The sequence below is a fragment of the Dermacentor andersoni genome, chromosome 8 (assembly GCF_023375885.2).
Source record: "Dermacentor andersoni chromosome 8, qqDerAnde1_hic_scaffold, whole genome shotgun sequence".
In the NCBI taxonomy this organism is placed as follows: Eukaryota; Metazoa; Arthropoda; class Arachnida; order Ixodida; family Ixodidae; genus Dermacentor; species Dermacentor andersoni.
Window position 1 is genome coordinate 91,657,887 of NC_092821.1, and position 22,124 is coordinate 91,680,010.

Consider the following 22,124-nt stretch of genomic DNA (forward strand, 5'->3'; position numbering starts at 1 on the left):
ATTTCTCGCAGTGATTTAGACCAAGGGTTAGCATTGTGCTATCTGCCATAGGCAATTTTAAAAAGTTTTTTGCAGCCAAAAAAAAACATCCTCTATTCCGATTCTTGAAGCACAAGGCAGCCCCAACAAGTTGGCTATGGTTAGATCTTCCGTGCTTACCGTTTGTTCGGGCATAACTGCAGCGGCTGCCAGTTGGTCCAGATGAGCTTTCGTTTAACGTACTATGTGCTCAGATGAGCAACAATTTGCGCATTGGTTTGGTTCGTCTTCCGGAGCAGCGCGAAGCACGAAAAAAACGAGACAATGAATTCATGACTGTTTGGAAGCGCAAACGCCCACAACCAAGTGGAACGAGACACAACGAGCGCAGTTCGTTTCTTTTTCTCGTCAACGCAAAAGGGTTAGAGACATAAAAAGTAAAACATGTGACACGACCCGTAGTCGAAATGATAAAGTACAGGAGAGTGGATAACCCGTCCTCGTTCTTCTTCGTGCGTGCGCTTCCAAACAACCATAACTCTACATCAAATGGCCCGGCTATCCACTCTACTCCGAGAAAATGAACGCGGCGCTCGAGTTAAGTTCGCCTCGACTTTTTTTTTTTTTCATTTCTTGCACTGACCCGAAGCATGAATCCATTGCTTTAATCTCGAAAGAAGCCATTCGTGTTCAAGAAATAATTCCGATTTATGCGGGTTTCCGGGCTAGTCGCGAACCTTTATTTTTTTACCGATAGCACGGTGCATGTGCCCTCCTCTCATCACTGTCGGTAAACACGGCGCAGAGCTATGTAAGTCTGGTTCGGCGCATTTCGACTCCTTGCCCGTGTCAATTTTTTTTTCTTTTCTTTTTTTTTTTTTTGTGCGCCGTCGCGAATCCCGGTCACGGAGGCCGCATTTCGATGGGGGCGAAATGCGAAAACACCCGTGTACTTAGATTTAGGTGCACGTTAAAGATCCCCAGGTGGTCGAAATTTTCGGAGTCCTCCACTACGGCGTGCCTCATAATCAGAAAGTGGTTTTGGCACGTTAAACCCCATAATTAAATTAATTAAAAATTGTGCGCGGGCGAAAAGTTGCCCAGATCCGTGTCATTACTATGCGAGAAGGAATGCTCGGATGAACAACTACGCAGGAACGCGAGCAGCCGGGTACGCCGCTGGTAGCGTGAAATGGCAGATACGCTCATGCAATGAACCGGAAGTGACGCGCGTGCATACATCTATGCGGAGCGTTGTTTTTTTTAGATCATACGAAATTTTCTAGTCTCACATATGGCTGACAGCGTAAGTCTAGGGATGGTCGATGAACTTTTTCATTCGATTAACGATTAATCTTTCATAGTTTTAGCATTTAAGCAATTCATCGCTTTCGAGGCAGGGCTTTTTTTTATTAATTGATTAATATAAAATACTGCTGCGCACTTTTAAAACGTTGAAATACAGTTATCCACTTTTGTAGGACCCTACTTTAATGTTTGAGAGGTGGAGCCAAGTTTGAAACAGAAGTGGCACTAGTGGGTTTCGAAAAGATAAACAATATATTTTATAGATAGGCACTGGATACAGAATTAAATAACATACATGCCGCTAGTGAATTCCTGTGCACCACAGTTAAACAAGAAATAAGAAAGAATGTCAAAAGTGAAAGGTGAAGTCCAACTGAAATATGCAGTTGGACTTCACTGCGTTGGTATGCAGTTCCTACAGAGCGAACATGTCAATTGGCTGGGATGTTTGGGCAGAACCGACACCTTTTTTGAATGACCTCAACCCAGCAAGTGAGAATAGATGCTCGGACGCTATAGATTGGCTGGAATCGACGTGAACTCCATGGCTATGTCTCGCGGCATCGAATGCCGGTCACGGCGGCCGCATTTCGAAGGAGGCGAAATGCGACAACACCCGTGTACGTAGCTTTAGGCGCACGTTATAGAACCCCAGGTGACCAAAATTTCCGGAGTCCCTCACTACGACGTGCCTCATAATCATATCGCGATTTTGGCACATAGCGGTAAGGAGCTCGTGCCGCAGAAAATCTGGCATCGGCGTCGCACGTCGTTTCGGCGAAAAGATTTACAAACCACCCATACCCAGACCCATCATGTGACGCAAGAAATTACTTAATTGAATTTCTCAAGCTAAAATACGCGGAAAAAATGTTAGCTGTTACTTGCACGCGACCTGCAGACATGATAGCTCTCGGAATGTAATTTGACTATACGAAAAAACATAATTCTGTTACCCGAAAACCCCAGCGTTTCTACAATTCACAAACCAGCCGCGGCGTCCGCCATTTGCGCGTGCCGGCGCGCGGGTGTCTCGGGGGCCACATAGCGGTGCGCCCGATTCCTTGCAATACCTCCAGCTGGCGTGGCCCATGCGAGAGGCCGCGTTACCAGAAAGCCCGCCTCCATGCATAGCGTTCGAGGCGAGCGTTTCCCGGTAAACATTACGGTTGCGTACGCTCCAGTTGCCGGGAAGCGTGAGAAGCAATCAGGAATCTTTGAATGCTATCGTGTTAGACTCTTAAAGGCGAAGCTTATGCGTCCTCCAATTTTATTTTTTTGATCACTATGTCAGATATATGCTCCAAACGGGCGCACATGCTGTGCCACGTGTTTAGTGGACTGGGAGTGGCACGACAGTCAACGGCTGGGCTGCTATAGTAAGCATTGAAGCGCGAGGGATTAAAGCCTCCAGCTTCAATCGGCGTGGTGGCGGATGCGATGTGCGGGAAAAGAGAAGGGAAGCGCTCGGTTGGGGATCGCTCGGGACTCGGAAAAACAGTCGACAGCCACACAGTCACTGCTCGCGCGCCGTCATTCCAGTACGATTTCAAAACTTTCGCGCTATTCCTGTCGAAAAATCTTCAAAGCGGGTAATCTAACATGTTTAATCGATTAAGCCGATTAACCAAAGGTGGGCATCGGTGATGATTAATCGTTTTGCGGGATACATTTATTCGATCCATCGATTAATCATTAAGCAATATTACCAACCCTATTGTTGTCCTTAAGCTGGATTACACGAAGCAGCGTATATTGATTGTTCGAGAAATTGAAGTGCATAATCGACTAAGTAAGATAAATTTACGAATCGCAGCCGATTAGTTTTCAAGGCACATCCACTTGAGCCAACTTCTAAGGATTGCATGGTTTTTGATGTATTCACCGCGAAACTTGCGGTAAGAAATGCACTATTGCACCACTATAGTCTATTCTAGTACACTGTAGTTTCACTTACTCTTTTAACAAACCGCCATTTTATACATTTATGCACAAAATGAACTGAAACGCCAGCGTATTTGATTGCACAGTTTGGGAATGAACATCTCGAAAATGGCGTCATCTTGAAAATTTGCTCCTGGATGCGCCTTGCGAACTGACCAGCTACATATTGTATATCTCAATATGTTCTCCGATGTAATTAATGATAAAGTTAATTAGTGAAATGTCGTTATTTAGCCAATTATGTATGTCGAATTTTCTAATTTTCTTTGCCGGTGTCGTGACGTCATGAATCAGTGTGCCGTGACGTGCAAGTAGGTCGTTGCGCCATCTTGCAACTTTCTCCGGCTCCGTCGGTCGCCTTCTATATTGCAACCCGCTGCGATTGCCAATGTAGCAGCACTGCGGACGACCAAGCGACCTGGAGCGAGTGCCAAAACACCGCTACGTCCTACTTGCACGTTACCACACACTGAGTCATGACCTCACAACACCGGTGAAAGAAAACCGAAGCTGGCTGTATAGAAGCTAATATATTAAATTGTTTAGGGCACTGCGAGGGTTGATAGTAATTTTCTGGTGTTTGCGGTACCGGACCTTCATTTAAAGCAAAACGAAGGATACTTGAAACTATTGTGTCAGTATGCCTTTAATGGGCACCGCAACTTAACCCCCAACAGCAGTGGTGGCTCAGTGTTTGAGCATCCACCTCGTGTGCGGAAAGTATCGCTTTGGAAGCTAGGTGACACCGGAAACCCACGGTTCTCTTTTTTTTTTTTCGGGAAGCATCGAATGGCCCATTGAGCGAAAAGCCGGTGGTGCCTGTAGCAGCGGAGCTGCACCTACAACTTCCCATTGGCTGCGCCGCGACGTCACGAGCGCGCGAGCGCTTGCTGGCTCGGGCCTCGACGGAGCATAGCGGCCGAAAGGGTATACCTGCTGCCACGGTACTGCCTGAGGGGAGAGGGCATCGCCGCGATTCCTTGTCACCCACACTCTCGCGCTCACGGAAAGCTGTGCTATCCACGCGTTCCTGGTCCGCGCAAGCTCTCGCCTGCATTCTAACTACGCCTTGGTAGGACAAGTCAAAAAGCACCAAGCATCTGAACGCGCTCGCTTGTCCGCGAGGAGTTCATAACTCGAGGGACCGCTCAAAGGCGTTCATTTGGACATTAATGCTTTCGCATTCACAACTCAAGAACTTAGGTGTTCTCGGATTTTTCAATGGCTTGAGATGTCCCCTGGCCTAGTGCCCCGCTGGTTGTGAGGGTGCTCATCTCTATTTAGAGATTTATAGATCTCCTCTATGGGCGCCGCTTGTCCAGTCACACACGGATTCGTTGTAGGGCCTACTACGTGGATGCGTGAGCAGACAAGAGCTGTCACTTGGTACCTGTCTCTAGGATAGGTACAAGCGCTCTTCTCGCCAAGTGCTCAGTCATTAATTATGCATTAACGCTTGCAACAGGGCGTGTCTCCCCAGCCCGAGGGCGTCCCTACTAATAGGTGGTTTCGAATACCGCATGGAAAAGTACCACCGTGGGAGCGGCCCAGACCCTCCTTTTTTTCGCGGTTTTATTGAACCCACAGGGATCAACGGGATTTGCATGGCGCGAGCGTCTTCCCCAGGGTAGTTCACCCCCTAACGAAAGCCGAGTATCTCGGTAGGGGACGCCTTTGCACATTTAGATGACCGGTGGGTATCTGCGGTGGCAGCGTGGTTTCGAACCGACGTCCACACCCAGCTGAGGCGGGCATTCAGCCACCAGGCCTCGGTAACCCCATATTTTTTTTCTTAGTGATACTTGAGTTCAGCTTATGCAAAATTTGTGATCAACTGCTTCAAAGAGTAGATGTTCCTGAACCGCATTTTGCACCGTTTTATAAAACGTGGTTAAGTGAGCATCGCGCAATACGAGTGCAATGTATTATAAAACTTTCCATTTTGCGAACTGCCTTTTCTTGGAGCTCTTGCTGTTCTTCACTGCGGAAATCTGACTGGCAACATTTTATCAGCAGGTTTATTCATAAATACTACAAATCTCTTAGACTGAATATAAACATTAAAAAACAGGAAGATGCCGTTTAGTAATCAAAACTCGGAAAGCAACATTTGCTTCGAGAAGTATGACGCTTTGTGCACGCTAGCGCGCATCCGTCACCTTTTTCAGCAACCATCAAGACTTCTTTAAAGCTGCTAAATTGAACTGTCGCTTTCCTTATACACTCACATCTTCTGCAGTTTCCTGTGAAAAGATATGACAGTGCCGCTAGCCCTGTTCGAGAGTCTCAAGCAATTACACAAGTGAATATGAGTGACAGTAACTACGCAGTGGATAGATTTTATTGACTGATATTTACACGTCGTCTCTTTGTTCACTCTTAAAAACGCGGTTTAACACTGTTCAGGCACAATAGGACAAAATCATGTTTCACGACATTCTTTGAGTATACACTCGGACAGTCATCGTAGAACACAATGGTTCATTGGCACTGGAAACTGTACACGCAAACTGGTATATATAAAAATTCGTGTCACTTCCTCCGGCTGTGTACATGAATCGGGACATGCTTGCACCGGCTTAACGGCTCTGCACTCGAAAATAAAAGGTTTTGAGAAAAACGTTGTATGCGCAGGCTGAGTAAACGAAGGAATGTTCATTGCTTAAAAATATGGCAAGGCAAGTTTCGTAGCGGCAAACCTCTACTTTTGCACATCACTCAAGCCATGAAAAAGACAAAGCCAGAGTGCTAGATATCCTTGGGGTAATTTGGATGTAAATCAGTGATTTTCGCTTCATTTAATAGATCTAATTGAAATTGGTTTTGGCATAATGACTTTCATGAACATTCTTTTATCGTCATGTTACAGAACTTTCACACACAGATATACTCATTTAATGTTTCGACCCTGTATTTATTGGAACGCACAATTGTTCTGGTTCTTTCGCGACAGTCTTCGTTGTGACCAAGAATGGTAAGCAATTTTTGCCGGGGCTATATTTGGGTACTGTTTTCTATTTACACAAAAAAAGGCACGCGATCTGTGTTTTTACAGTAAAGATGCTTCCTGGACATAAGCTGTTACTTGTCTGTAGTGACTAATAGTAGCGACGACTCAAATTTTAGCATGTTTATTTACAGGCTAAATAACTTTCTTTTAGAGATATTCGTTTTTCTCTAAGGAGGGCTTGTCTCGGTTTGATTTTGCTGTTCTGTCGTTTACTTTTCAACTAATAGCGTAATTTGTTTCGTGGAGTAACGCCAGAGCACACCACAACGCTATGGAATTATTAAGGTTGCCTCAAGTCAGTATATTCAGCTCACAGGCTCATAAGATGAAGCACAATTACCCGCACTCACAATTTTGCTGTTGGGATATATCTGTAACACTGGCACTCGGTAAAACTACAGGAGGCTGCATGGACCTTTCTTATAGGCCAGCGATAAAAATATCTTCAAAGTGCGACACTTGTCTTTAATAAGTGTCTTTCGATTTAAAGTCTAGGTTGAATTGTGTTCCTACCCTTCACCAACATTATTTTATTATCGTCTTTTTTCACATGATCAGTTTTGTCATATATTCATGTTTATATTGCTCCCGAGAGTGGTCTCATGCTACTAAATTCTGCCCCTTTAAGTATCTGCTCATATTCTGTACATCCTGCATGTTCAAAAGCAATAAAAGAAAACGAAAGTTCTTCGTTTCATTTTGCACAATTTCTACTACCCCAAATCCTGTTTGCAGCAAATTTGTCCTCACGCAGTATACGCAGTGTGCTGGTGACAGCTAGTCAAAAAAGTCATGGCTGCAAATATACAGCGCAATAAAGTGTTCTAGTAGCAGACTTCTCATTTGCCTGTAGAACTACGCAGGCAGGTTGTATTACTATACTACACAGCAGGCTACACCAGCAACGTTATCGGTGACCTTAATGTCCTCGTTGCCTTGTAACTTTATTGTTTTATAACCCGGCAGCATGTCTACGGATTCAGAATATAATGGAAGAGTTGATAAGTTTTAAAAACTACACACAGTAAAAAAAATTAAAGTACGCACCTTACTCCACCCTGAATTCTTGATCTGCGTCACTGTCGCTTAACTTCCATCGAACAGCTTTCCACCTGTTTCTTTCCGCAACCCTTATATACTGGTTTACTATCCTTACCAGCTAGCTAACCAAGTCTTGGTCATATGCCCGAATATAAACAGTACTTTCAACATGGCGGCGTCACGGTACCGTCGCCTGAACCTCCCATACGGAATGCGAACTTCACTGAAATAGTTCGAAAATAAAAAAAGAAGTTAATGACTTCCAGAACAGCCCAGCAAAGCTCTTGAACAACGTACATGGGCATCAGCAGTGGAAGCCGCAAGAACCGAACCTCGTGCAAGCACACCCTGGGGTAAATGTCTGTAACTAGCTACAAAGCAAGCGTCTACAAGCGCGTACAGACAAGGACACACATAAACTTGACAGAAGTGTGGAACTCAACATCAACAACAGCTTTGCACAGCACAACGGTGAAAGGTACACGAACGAGCTGAAAGCTGACCGACTGGCCACGGCTTGCAAGACGGCGATAAAGTTGCAGTTGTGTACAAGAGCGCGTCACATAGACACTTAAATGGCACCAAAACAAAACACAGCCGCAGCAACAATAAATGCGCAGCGCAGGCACGAACAGTACATTCCTTCTCAAACTTTCTCGCTCAAGAGCGGGCAAAACTTGGCGAGTCATGGATATTCTGTTACTCACAGGCGTTGAGGTTTGACGGTAACATTTCAAAATCTCACTGCAACGAGGTGCAATGTTTTGTAATCACTTAGATGAGCGTTATTATAGGAGTAAATGTGTTTCTCGCGTCCAGCTACACCTGAACGTGCTGTACAAAGCACATTCGCTGCAGTTATTTGGACTGGCAGACTCAAAGAACAGAACATGTTGCTGTTGCATTAAAATTAAAACTCAGAGAGAAATATCTCCCCGAGTTTAAATCTAGTATTGTTTTTCGTAAAAGAGGTGCACCTAAATCAACGCATCTGCTACTTTTGCAAAAACACCAGCCGGATATCGGACATTGCTGGAGTTTCATGCTTCCTAGGCTCTTTCTGTGAGTGTGACATGCATTGCACTATTTGTCCTGTGTAGTGTAGATTTATTCTGCCAAACTAACTCATAAAATTAAGACGATTCAACAAAAACACACGACAACGAATATGTGTTCGTGACCTAGCATGCCAGGAGCCAAATATAATATGTGCTCGGCAAATCTTAAAGCAAAGTGTCTAATTAGAGGGCATTTTCTGTAGCTTATTATAGGCAACGTATTCCACGTACAAGCGAAGTTGGTAGTTGCACGGCTGGTTAGCAGACATTAGCGTTTGAGTATACTTCAGGGACCGAGCTCTGAGTCAATTTCCAAATCAACAATGATACCTTAACCTATTGTAGTTCGATCAGCCGTAGCGAGAACTGTTTGCCCGTTCTTGTCACAAACACCACCGCCTTTAAGATTTGTCATCTGCTGTACATTCGCACATCCAAAGTAATACATGGCGAATACACTATGCGGAACATGTTAGGGTCAACAAGCCTTTCTGTCTCACTTGGCGAGCAGGCCTGACCTCGTAATATCTGAACTCCACGCCTAACACACAGCACCCGACGAATCCATGCCTACAATGTACGCGTGCTCAAAGCGATATTTTAAAAAGTGGCTGAATAATATCGCGTTATCAGTCAGTGTGTATAGGCTGCACCGAATATTTTTTTTTCAAGAAGTGGGAAGTGAAAGCCTTAGCTATTCAACCTGTGTGTGTTCGTGAATGTGTTTGTTTCGGCATACGTAGCGCGTACGAGAAATCTATCTGCCGTCACCTTGTCGAATTCGCTGTCGCTTTGATTTTTTTTCTTCAGTAGCATTCGCGGCTTATGGGGGCGGGGGGGGGGGGGCGAAGGGGAGGCGATCAATTGTAAGCTTGACGAAATTTTTTTTTAAATCACTTTTTGCAAATAACATAATTCCATTCCTTGAGCTGGATTGTAATGAGAGGCGGACCTCCCTGGCACGAAAAATTTAAATACACATTCAACTTATTCACAAAGTGCAATAATTGCCATCGTAATTAATTACTTTATGGCACATATTGCAATTTACAAATTGTAGCGAGTGAGATTGTAAGGCGTATGCACTTGGAACGAATTTTCAGAATGACACCAGTTTGGAGATGTGCACCATCAAACTCAACGTAAAAATACACAGTTGGTCCACTTACGTTTTAACAAAACGCTCATTTATGCATTGAAGCATAAAAGTAACTGGAACACCCATGTATTTGGTCCCACACTTTGGGAAATAATATCTAGAAACTAGTGTCATCCTGGAGATTAATTTCAAGTGGATTCGCCTTGCAAACTCACCGGCTACAGCTAGTAAATTGCAGTATGTGCCCTAACACAATTAATTACGAAGATAATTGGTCAATTTCTTTTCTAATTACTTGATATGTGTCTCAATTTTGTGTGCAACCATCTCTCTCTGAACATTCCAGCTCAAGGTACGGAATTATCTGCAAGAGGTTATTTTTAAAAATTCCATAAATCCTAAAGATGATGACCCTGTATAACGAACCGACAAGGCCTTCACTCCTAGATATTGTTTTGGTTGCAGTGCGCTTATCATCATCATGTTATAACAATAAATTTGTGGTTAAACAATAAATTCAATATCTTCCGTAGCCCCACACTGAAAAAAAAAATATCACACACGTTGTTTCAAAATCTTCAATATAGCAGCACTATAGACACGTATGTTTGCTTCAATAGCACAGAATAGTGTATATGCTGTGCCATCAGGACCGGAGAAGGATTTAGGGAGAGGGAAGTCAAACTTCATGACGGCCTCATTATGTTCGAGAAGCTCGTCCAGTGGCCCTTTAGTTCTTCCTGTATTTCAATTTAATGCATTGCTTAGCTTCATAATTTTGTTCCCAACATCAAACAGTAAAATAACGATACCGCTGCTTTGACTTATGAGAAATGGGTCGCTTTGAACCACAGCATCATTGTGCTTTGTTGCCTCGATTTTTGCTACAACACAATGGTGTGCATGATACCTACTGCGAACGAAAGAAGTATAAAAGCACAGACACACATATGCGCTGTATTAGAACTAAAGTTCACTTCCCGCGGAAAGAAAGTTAAGAACGTGAAAGGCAGTACCGGCACCGCAGCAGCGCACCCCAAATTTCATGTACCCGAAAGAAACAACTGCACTATGTTCCCGCTTGTATTTGTCAGTCTGTATCATTGCACCTTTTTCCTTGCACCTAAGAATGAATCACGCAGCGCCAAGAAGCCCCGAACCCATCATTGTGTAATGGAATGACACGTAGGTGCTACATTGTTCCGTGTGTTCCTACGCCCTGTTATGCCACCACTTTCACCTCGAGTAACTTCGCGTGTGTGGTCGGTGTGTCACCGGGGCTACACTTGGTGATGATCTTTCGCTCGTGTTTCATGCGGTTCGAAGCTTGAGTGCCTAAATCTGTAGAAGTTATGCCTACTTTGCTTAGTATAGCTCCTATGCGCATCGCACGCCCCAAGATATCAAGATACTCCCTGGAATGTTTTGGACATTCACCCGTTTGCGTGTGGTGCACAAGACTTGAAGATAATACCGCTGTCATCGTTGCCAAGGTAACGCGGACAATGCTTTTGTCTTAGGGGAAGAGTAGCACTTTACTGGAAGCTAGCTGCAGGTGCCTAACTAGTGTTGAGCATTAGATGCTTCTGTAAAAGCGTTCCACATGCGCAGTCACATTGGAAGCTCGTTTAGTGGACATTAACATTCCTGCGTCGTTTTACTAAATTAAGCAGCACGCGCAGTGGCACGCAATGACAAGCAACAGGAAACGTACAAACGTACACTTTGTCTGAAAAGCACGAGTTTTACATGTTAACAGGGGGAATTGAGAAAGCACATTAACCCTGTGTACATAGAGATTACAAAGACGTTCAAGCCCTTTCTACGACTGATACTTCGCAGAAAAGCTGCTGCGGTTTACTTAGCAGTCGTAGCAAAAGTTATTTATTCGCTAAGCGCCTAAATTACCAGCTTCCATCAGGATAGCTAAACAAAATAAGGCGAGCGTTCGGTTAACCTTCCGTGGCAACTATCATTTGAGCGTCGACTGATCACTCAAACATCTTTGAAAAGCCTTGCCTGAGAAGACTTGTACTGCTTATGGGTAATTTTTGCAGAAATAGGCTGCTTAATTAGCAGGATAGTCTGCTGGCCCGTAGGGAACAGATCGCAGCAATGCTGCTCCTGACGGACCTCCTAAAATGACTCAATTGTGTTCACAAAAGAATTGTTGCAAAGAATTTCCTTGGACGCTGTAAGTTATCCGCAAAAGGACTCGTAGCAGGTATCTGTACATTCTAGCTAACATCTCGAGCACTAACCAAAGTATGAATTTTTGTTCTCGGAAAGTATTTTACAAATAAAGCCTTTCTAATGTCAGAATAATATTAAAAAACTTGGCAAAAGTGCCTTCGCCTAGAGACTTGGTCATTTCAGTGAAACAATGAACAGCACCATTTCATATTTGGAGAAAATGCGAGCACGTAAGTTATACCACAGTGATTATACATCGAAGTTTCTGTGAAAGCATCATCAAAGCTAACGCTGCGCTTTCGCCCGACCAAAACCACAAGCCGTCAAATCTGCTTTATATGGGCGTTAGAAGTGAAGCGTCGTAGAATGAAAACGACCTTCATTCGGCACAGACAAGAATTTGGTTACCATCACCTTCGCCACATTTTATTTATGCTTCAATTGTGTGCCTGCACAGACCCGAATAACCTTTTTTTGCGCACCTAGCGCAGTCGTGTTGCATGCAGGACAGCAAGTAGCAACGACTTTTAGTTTGTCATAAGTCCTACTCAGCTGATTTCCTAAGAACAGAACTCAAAAACAGTAGCAAGACTGCCCGCACCAGTGTACACAAACATTTTCTTACCTCAGTGCAGTCAAATATTGACCATCACTGGGGCAGTAGCTTCATTCACAGCTTCACAAAATGAACTCAAGGATTTGTTGAGCTTGCGTCTGTATGCACGCATTCCACGGCAAGATGATGATATAGATTCAGCGCGCTGTGTCAGATTTGTGCGCGACAGAAGTGGCTCCGGCTTTTTAACGCGACATAGGCTTTATCCTTGACCTGTAAATTTTCGTGTGCTCGCATGTCACTTTGCTTGAATAGTCTTTTGCATTCCACTTTTTTACTCTACTTACTTTCATATTTCTACAATACAATATTATTATTTTCTTCAATTTCTTCACGCACAACATCTCGCTCAGCATGTAAGCCTTGTGGTTATCCTAACTTCTTCAGCGCTAACTTGCATGTTTATGTGTATATCCTACCATCCCGCTTGATGTTATCATTCGCGATAAGAGTCAGAGTATTGGCGTATAAGCAAACGCTGTCGTGCAAGCGAACTTTGGTGAATGGGGCAAATTGTTGCCAACTCTTACCATGCAGTACTAGTGATCTCATGGTTTCTCACTTTTTGATTTGCAGCACGTACTGAGCTAGCCGAGCGAAAGCTACCCAAATAAGATAAACACCGCTTGCGGTGCTCTGTAGTGGCATGGTGCTCTGTAGTGCTACTGTCACCGAAGATGGAACGCCTTCCTCTGACAAACCGTCAAAATTCTATGCTTTCAATATTCGTTCCGACAAAGGGGGTAAAAACAGCGCGAAGGACAGAACTAAATCAAAGACGACGTACACACTACTGAGATGCTTCCTGCAAAACACGTCTCTACGCGAATTCCCTCGAGAATTCTTGCCTGTCTCCTACCGTCTTACGCCTCTTTGGAGGGCTATCCCCGTCCGTGGCACATGCAAGCAAGATACGTTGTATCCTTCACTCTCAGGCTTGGGGACAAGTGCGATTCTACGCGAATGTCTGGGTGTTGCACATATCAAACACAGCGCTATGTACGTTGTCTCTGCTTTCTGCTTGTCGTTCGCGCTGTTTTTACTCCCTTTGTCATGAACCAAGCAGCCCAATTCAGCACACTACTGTCGTTCCAACATACATCCCAAACGGGCTCACCTCCCCGATGCACATAGAAGGTTGCTGAAATGTTTCTAATAATAGCGAAAAGGCCTTTAAATATTAGAAGCCGAAAACTGCCACCTGGTGCTTTCTCCATGCGTCATTCACTTAACGTCGGCGATATCCCTGGCACAACAAGCCAGTATGAGCACTGTACATTTACCCCCATTAAGAAATCTGACCAGAAAAAATGAACGGCATTCCTTCCGAAGAAGTTTCAAGTGCTTTCTCAGCGCCTCGCTCACTCGTGATGTTCACCAAGCAGGACCACTTACCACGTTACTTTGATGAAGCATGTGCAGTGGCCTCGTTCACTTCAAAGTGCAACCTTGATTATTACGCTCTACCAGTGTATAGATTCATAAGGACATCAGAAGACGTTGGTGCATTCAGCAAAACAGTGACATCCCAGAATATTTTTTTTCTGGGGACTATAAAACGGCAATAGTACACTCTGTGTTGGCGTAATTTAGCTCCCACTGATAGCCTTCGGTCATAGCAATTCATGGTGCGCTAAATGCAGCTTAAACCACCTAGATTTAGAGTGCCTCGCATGTGATAACCCATCCCGACTGGCCGAATCGTATGCACTGATTGATCACAATACGCATCAAGACGGTGGATCATTCACAGGTCTTCGACTGTCGAACCTCCCGCGCCAACTGCTTTATGTAATCAGCTCGTCGTGCACGCCGATTTGGATAGCTCTTCAATTGCCAAAAGCACTTCCTCCCTGCACAAATCACACGCTATATTACAGCCATTTCCTCCTGTTACTCAATAAGTGTTCAAGCCGCTCTAGTTCCGTAATCAGTTCTGACTCAATGCAGCCGCCATGTTTACTCTGTTCGCACAGGTGCTTCGCAAAGCTCTTTACATATATACAAAACGCACAATAACAACGCTGCCGTGTCTCAGTGAACACGCTGCCTGACCCCTTCCAGAGCCGAAGCACTGGAAACTTACAACCAGCCACTGTATGAGAGAAGCTCCACGGAAACACATTGATATGCGAGCACTCGCACATACTTTCGTCGCATTCTCTACTTCCCGCGTTACATAAAGCAGCCCGCATGCTTCATCATTTCCTCTCTCATCTCACCCGCAGTCGACGTCTCTCCTGCGACATTCGGCCCTGGATGAAGCCAACTGGCCGATCCAGCGGGCATATTCTGTAAGTGCTCACCTAGTGGGCATGTCCATTTCCTCTGCTGCTGAAGGGCTGATTGGCTAGGGGTGCCTGTGTCCTTCTGACGCGTACCCCAGTCCAGCCAATCAGAACTTCAGCAGCAGAGGAAATGTACATGTCCACTAGGCGGACACTTACCGAATACCACCCCAAGGACAACATGTGCAACCTTCCAGGTTCACCAGGTAATGTTGATACGCGGTTCAAAGCTGGAGAAAACTTGCTATTAGTACCATATGTAACTCGTAGTAAGCATTTCTCCCACGCACTTTGATCCTAGATTTTATCTTCAAGCTCACAAAGAGGGCATGCGCACCGAACAGGGTCGAGAGACTGATCATGCGCCAGTCGCACTGCTCCAGGACTCGACGGCACGACATCTGGCCAACACCAAAACATTGCCTTATCGATGCTTGCCGTACATCGCCACACTGTCGAACGCCCCCACACGTGAAGTTCCTTCCTGGGACAATAATTCTCGTGTGTCACGGTTCATCAAAAGGTGTCGGCTTGAAATTTTCCGGTGTCGAAAGTTGGGCGAGAGGTGGTCGGCGCGCGCGCGCGTGCGTATCGGTGGGGTTCAGGCAGTACGTCCACGCTGCCCGCAGCGCGCGAGCCAGCGTAACCATGCGCGGGCGGCGCTCAAAAGCGGCCGTCAGCCAGCGGCACACCCCGTTCGGATATGAGTCCTTGCGTCTCGGCCGCGTGCAGGCTGTGTGCGGGACTGCTTCCGCTGTTGCTGTTGTGCGGCTGCAGGGGCGGGTGCCGTGCGTCCATCCGGGGGCTGGTCGTCGTCGTCGCCGCCGCAGTGGCTCCGGCCGCCTGCTCCTGTGTCTCTCGGCGCACCTGCTCTAGGGTCTCCTCGGGCACGCTCTTGACGGCCGGCGCCACGTACAGGGATTCACGCGAAGACACCAGCCGTGCTCTGCGCACGATGGTTTGGTGGTGCTCGGGAGTGATGAACAGCTGCGCACGGGAAAGGGATTCAGTGGATCGTCCCAGCGACACGAGAGAGAACATCAAATTTGCTTATAATGCTGAATCACTCGAAATTGCGGAATGAGCCCTGCCACGTGAACGACTGGCAAGTAGCTCTTCCCATCAAGCGTCCGTGACGTACAACACATGTTTTTCGGCCTAGTCACTTAATCAGCTAACTTTTTATAGTAAATATTTTAGTTTCATTTTATCTCGTGATGCCCTGTGAAAACATTGTTTCTTGAGTTGCTGTTCGTCGACATGTGGTCATACGATTAGAGATTTAAATTAGTGATTTAGAATTAGCGAACGCGCTTCAGAAAACAACAGGATTCGTTTAGCGGGACACTACAGGGTTTTTTTCCCCTAATTGGCGGACCTCATCCAAATGTCAGCAGATTGCCGTATCAAAGCGCTGTCGAAAATATTACGAGGCGAACAAAAATCATGCTTTTCATCTGCGCAAAACTGTCCTGTAGAGCAACTTATTGCAAACATAAATACGGCTAGAAACACTACAGTCCTCAAGGCTGTTAAATTCACTTGAGACCTGGTACATCCTAGGCATACAGGCATCTCGGGGACTCAAAATGTGGATTTTTGAATTCATGGCATAGCTCGTATTGCCAGCAAGAAAACTAACGTTCCAGTATCCTCAGTAGTGTGCGCGATAGAACTCGCCGAATATGTTCGCCCGGACACGCTTAGAATAATTTTTCTTTCTCATTCAGCAAGGACATATTCAAATTTCATATATGCATCGACAACGCGGTCCCCGAATGAACACTGTGCCCTTGCGGACCGTGTGGTATAAATTTGAGCCCATAATCACAAAACGATGTTACGCAATGATTGTTCATACGAGAAGCTTTTACTGGATCCTGATGCTGGGCATGTCATTACCGAAAAAGATCACCCACTGCCGGAAAGTGCTCACTTCACAAAATGCTTTGCGAATCGAGATTCTTATCCTTATACAGGAGCTTGCTGCATTACAAGTTTTTGAAATTGTTGTCTCTAAATTTACTTGATAGACGTCTGCTTCTCCTTTTATGCAATGTCCTGGACATGCTTTATTATTTTTTTATTGCGAAAGCATTATACAGGGTGATCATTTTCAAGTTTTAGGGAATTTTTAAATATCGCCTGACACGTACCATATTTCTTGTCACCCAGCTCGATTATTCGAAGAGACGTAATTTATTACAACGCGAAACCGGAACACATATCCAACTAATTGACAACAATCGTTAATTAACTTCTAAATTAAATACTTTCTGGCACGTATTGCAATTTACGAATTGCAGCTGTAGCTGTAATTTATGAATTGTACGGTGAGCTTTCAAGACGTATCCACTTGAAGTTAATATCTAGGATGACCCCAGTAGCGAGATAATATTTCTCAATATGTAGAGCGAAATACATAGGCGTTCCAGTTACTTATGTGCTTCGATGCCTAAAAGAACGTTTCGTTAAAAATTGTAACAGCGCATATTTAGATCAAGTTTCATCTCGCATATCTCCGAATTGGCGCCATTCTGAATATTCAGTCCAAGGGCATACACCTTGCAAACTCACCAGCTAAAATACCTAAAATGTAATATGTGCTGTAAGGTAAATAATTCAATAGGTAATTAGCGTTTTTTTGTTAATTAGTTTAATATGTGTTTCCGGTTCTCGCGCAAGTACTGTCCACCTCTTTAAATATTCCATCTCAAGGACTAGAATTATGTTATCTACAACAGGCTATGTTTTTAAATGCCATAAAACCTAAAAATGGTCACCCTGTATGTCCCGTGAGGTAGAAAAGCCGGCGTTGTTGTCCTCAATGAGTGACGTTATCATCGTATTGCATGAGATGTCAGCAGTAATACAGAAGATAGTAAATGACATAACTAAGCTAAATATTAGTAATTATGGGTAACAGATGTGACTTAACGTCAATTAAGGTCGACTAAAGTGAGTTAAAGTTAGAATAACAGTAAGGTTACTTAATTAGGAGTAAACTGAATTAAGGTGAATTAAAGTGAATAAAGGTGCACTATTGTGAATTAAGGTGAACAAAGTGGATTAAGGTGAATTAAAGTAGATTACGGTTGGTACAAAATAGAGAAAAGTGAATTAAGTTGGAATTAATTAATGGGTTAAGGCGGATTAAGGTTATTGAAAATTAGATCAAGATGGATTAGGATAGATGAAGGTAGAGTTGTGAAGGACACGTGACAGTGCATGAGGTAAATTATTATGGACGTAATCAATTAATTAGAGACGTCGTAATGCTCTTGCATTGAAATCACGTAAGGGTACTCAAGTGAGTGTCAATTTTTACTTCTTTTTATAAGAATTGGTGCATACACGCGGCTTTACGCGAACAGTGAAGAGCTGGATACATTTACAAGTCCCAGAGGCTCCTGTGGATCATCCAGATGGGAAGCCTTAGATTTGGCTAGAAATGGCGGTGGCTAACAGCACCAGGTTTACCTCATGAATACATGTACTTGAATACACAGTACAGACTCAATATGTCATAGAGACTCACAGCCACCGCCATAGCTCATTTTATAGATCATTGCACCAGTTATGCGGAGATTGCAGATGGAGCTTCCATGCACCAGCAATACTGTCCTTATTTGTACTTATATGTCTCATTTTCTTTATTAGGAATCTAGTTCTTATTGCGTATTAAGAGATCGCCTTTATTTAATTATACCAAACTCAAGTTCCACCCACTATGCTTTCATTATCTTCACTGTCTGTTCCTTCATGTGCTGATTATTAGAGCACTACATTGTCTCCAAGGGCTACTCATGTGCTTGGTACACTGAGTGCAGTGCATGCACCCCTCCATAGGGCAATGCTCAACAAGCCATCATCATTTCGTATACACAAGAAAAGTGCCACAAAAGTGGCTCAACACAGTATATTGTGCCCTTCCTTCAAACGGCAACAACTTTTTTTTTCAGCTCGCGCCTGCATTGCGCTCGCCCGATGGTGCGCACTTACTCTTCCTTTACGTCTCGTTCTCCCTTTGTTTTCTCCTTCTCCAATGCAGGGTAGAAAACGAGATGCTCCCATTCAGATAACCTTCATGGTTTTCCCTATATTCTTCGCTCGGTCTTTCTAGCCATTACCCGCGGCAATCGCTCAATAGCAATGGCGTTGCGCTGCCGAGCACGAGGTCGAAGTTTAGCTGTCGAGCATGGTGGCCACATTCCGAGGTGGCCAAAATGCGATAACGCTCATGTACTTCGATTTCGGTGCACGTCAAAGAAATAATGAGATGTTGGGTTTGGTGCATAAAACCTGAGAATTGCAATAATTTTTAACCCGACAGAGCTAAGGGTCCCGTGTTACAGAAAATCATATGTCGGCGTCGGCGTCCGCCGTCGGCAGCGTTGTCCATCAGGCAAAAATCATGAGCCATTCCACTTCGTGAAGGTGGCTGACCCGAAAAGCTGTCTAGTACGCGACATGGACGCGACATATAATTTTGAGCATTGAACAAAAGTACGAACTCATTTATTGTCTTGATAGGTGGTCATCGCGGAAAAAGGTACGCTCACTGATTTGTCTTGATCGGTGGTCATTATTTCACTCGCAACTGAAATCACGTTCTTTGATAATGCCAAATCGATGCACGTACGCCGCTGGGTGGTCGGTTGGGCCTGATCAGCGTGGCGCCGCAAGGGTCTGCAACACGGAGCCCGTAAACGGCTCCCTTTTCAGTACCGACACATCCACAATGAAATCACCGACACGACAACAGGGGCAGTGTCATCGCAGCGAATTGACGCAAAGAGAGTAGCAATGAACCTTACGAAGCTATCAGTCAATGCAATTTTCGCTCGCTTACGGGACATGAGCCATTGCTCACCGGGGTACGGGTCATTGATGATGATAGTTTTCGTTCACAGAGAGCCAAAGTGCACGTAACCCTGGTCATATACAGCTTCGCTGTAAAAATCATCCCGAACCACAATCACGCAGGCCATCCACGTGTCGCAGAGGCGTTACTGAACTAATTGAATTTCTCAAAGTAATATGCGTCAGAAAATTTGTAAAGTCCGACTCGCAAGTTGCAGACATGATAGCGTCAGTCTGTAATTTGAATATACGAGAAAACACAATTTTGCTACGCAAACTCAAACACAAACACCTTTTTTCTTGCTTATGGCAGTATGAGCCATTGCTCTGCCCTGCACCGCTGCCGGGATCGGTCCGCCATCGATTTCTATCAGGCACCGTGCTGCAGAACACGTGGTGTCGGTGTCGGCGTCAACGGGGCTAGATAACGCTATAGCGTTTACTTCAGCGAAGCTTGAGCGTCCTCCAAGTTATTTTTTTTTTCTGAGAAAGGTTTAACCGGTGGCTTTGTTTCTTATCGCTCATCAGCTACCCGTGCAGGCTCGATGGCCTTCGGCAGTGCATCGCGCGATCGACACCGACCTTGACGAGACACAGGAGCGCGCCGACGGCGATGAAGAGCAGTCCCACGGTCCGCGTGTGTGTCATGCTGCCCCCCACGCCGATAAAGAGCAGGATCAGTCCGGCCACCAGGAGCAAGGTGGCCAAGTATATGAGCACGCGGGCTCGCTGCTCCTGGATGGTGCCACCGCGCTCCCGCCACCGCCGCGCCGCCGCCCCCCCGTTGGGCTGCGAGTTGAGCGTCGACAGGCTGTCGGGCCGGTGCGGCAGCGAGGCGACGCTGCCCTGGCGCGAGCCCAGACCCCGGCCGCTCTTGCTGCGCCGCCGCTCGCGGCGCACGGCAACCGCTGGCATCGCCGATATCATGGTGACTGTGAGCCGGTCGCCTCGGTGCTTGGGTCCCTACTTGTGTCTGCGGAGAGGAAAGGAACAAATGAATGTTTTAGCAGAACTTCCAAAATGGACAGTAAATCCAAGCTCCGTTTTTATTTTTTTCGGTCAACTTCAGGTGTCAAAGGGCTGAGAGATGAGAAGGGGAAGTTCGCACTTTGCCCGGACACATACACAATGAAGCGTTCATCACCACATGCGATCATGCAGGCTGGTGCATCTCACGTTATTATAATGGTAGAATTTCGTGGAACCCTTTAACAATTTTAGTTAGCCCCGGAGAGTGTCTGCAGAGCACTGTACTGTTAAACAAATCTACACTAAAGATCAGCTTGAACCGTGAAGCACACACAAGAGCAATACTGAAACTCAGCTCCCTTTTTGTGGCTTTGCACATCACAGACGAACGAGGCCACGGCTCCATGATCTTCTCATCCTTAAAGACTTGTCATCTAAGTGTCCTAAAGTGTCCGAAGGGCAAGCCTCTCGTCCTTGTATGTTGGACAACCACACAGAAGGTGTTTTATGGTTTCTTCGATGGTTGCATGGTGCTGCAATGGGCAATGCCCTCCATTCCAATCAGGAATCCGTAAGCGTTCGTCAAGAAAGCTTCTAGTCGCAGGTGACCTAGTAATGCGCTTCTCCTGGTCGAGTAAAACCCTGTAAACGTTTAGCTTCACTATAGGTTCATGACACATATGTGCCAGTTAATGAACTGCGGTGCATTGCCTTTTGTAAGTGTGATTGTAAGGGCCATAACGCTGAGGTTCCGCCCTGCATACATTCTCGGCAACGGAATCGAGATGCTTTCGCTTTCTCCATGTGCCACACAGACCGCTTTGTCGGCACATTCAATGACAGTGAAGTTGCAGTGTCCTAGTAGCCACTAGAATACTATTTGTGGCCTCTGTCAACCGCTTTACCGTAGGAAAATCTTCTCTCTGACACCAATTATTCGTGTGGCCGCAACGCACAGCTAATAGCAGAGATTGCATGGCTGTCATTGACACACGGAGTACAGCACAGAGATTTGATGACTGTTCATTCTCACAAAAATTTAATTATGGGGTTTTACGTGCCAAAACCATTTTCTGATTATGAGGCACGCCGTAGTGGAGGACTCCGGAAATTTTGACCACCTGGGATTCTTTAACGTGCACTCAAATCTAAGTACACGGGTGTTTTCGCATTTCGCCCCCATCGAAATGCGGTGGCCATGGCCGGAATTCGATCCCGCGACCTCGTGCTTAGCAGCCCAAGTTTATTCTGATAAACAACTACACTACAGAGGAGGACGAATTCGGGCCCTGTCGACGCTGTGCCGTGGCTGATCTTCAACTTGCTGCAGGTTGATGTCGACGGAAAGAACACCGCCCTAGTACAGCTGGTTAGATACTCTCACGGTGCCAAGAGAGTGACAAAGAAGGCGATCATCAGCAAGACGACCGAGACGACGTAATGGGGTTCTACCATACCGATTGCACCGGCCATATCTCCTGCAGAGCCTTATATATCTGCCCGTTTCATTTGTGGTGGAGGTGCTGGGTATTTCACAAGACGTCACTCGGCAGCGGGCTTGTCCTCGAGCGTTCTACCATGCTGACAGACCACCAGGCCACTGGGTCAAGCACGGCGTCAGCACCCTACGCACCCGGGCTGTCACCATCCGCGACGCCGCAACCGTCAGTCGTCTTGACCCACCCGCGCGACCCGGGCACCTTGTCTGACAAACGCACCAATAACGTCGATGTCGAAGGATGGCTTTGCAATATAC

The 22,124-nt window shown here is 45.6% G+C and overlaps 1 protein-coding gene across 2 annotated transcripts in view; it reads right to left on the minus strand.

The window, feature by feature from the left end:
- Positions 1–5,554: 5,554 nt before the first annotated feature.
- LOC126529484 (uncharacterized) overlaps positions 5,555–22,124 on the minus strand; it is a 99,946-nt gene continuing 83,376 nt past the window's right edge. For both annotated transcript variants that reach the window (XM_050177072.3, XM_055069795.2), the window contains exons 2-3: positions 19,982–20,372; positions 5,555–15,523 (exon numbers count right to left, since the gene is read on the minus strand). In XM_050177072.3, coding sequence (XP_050033029.1) covers positions 15,200–15,523; positions 19,982–20,326 — 669 coding nt within the window. In that variant the 5' untranslated portion in view covers positions 20,327–20,372 and the 3' untranslated portion in view covers positions 5,555–15,199. The remainder of the gene's footprint in view (positions 15,524–19,981; positions 20,373–22,124) is intronic.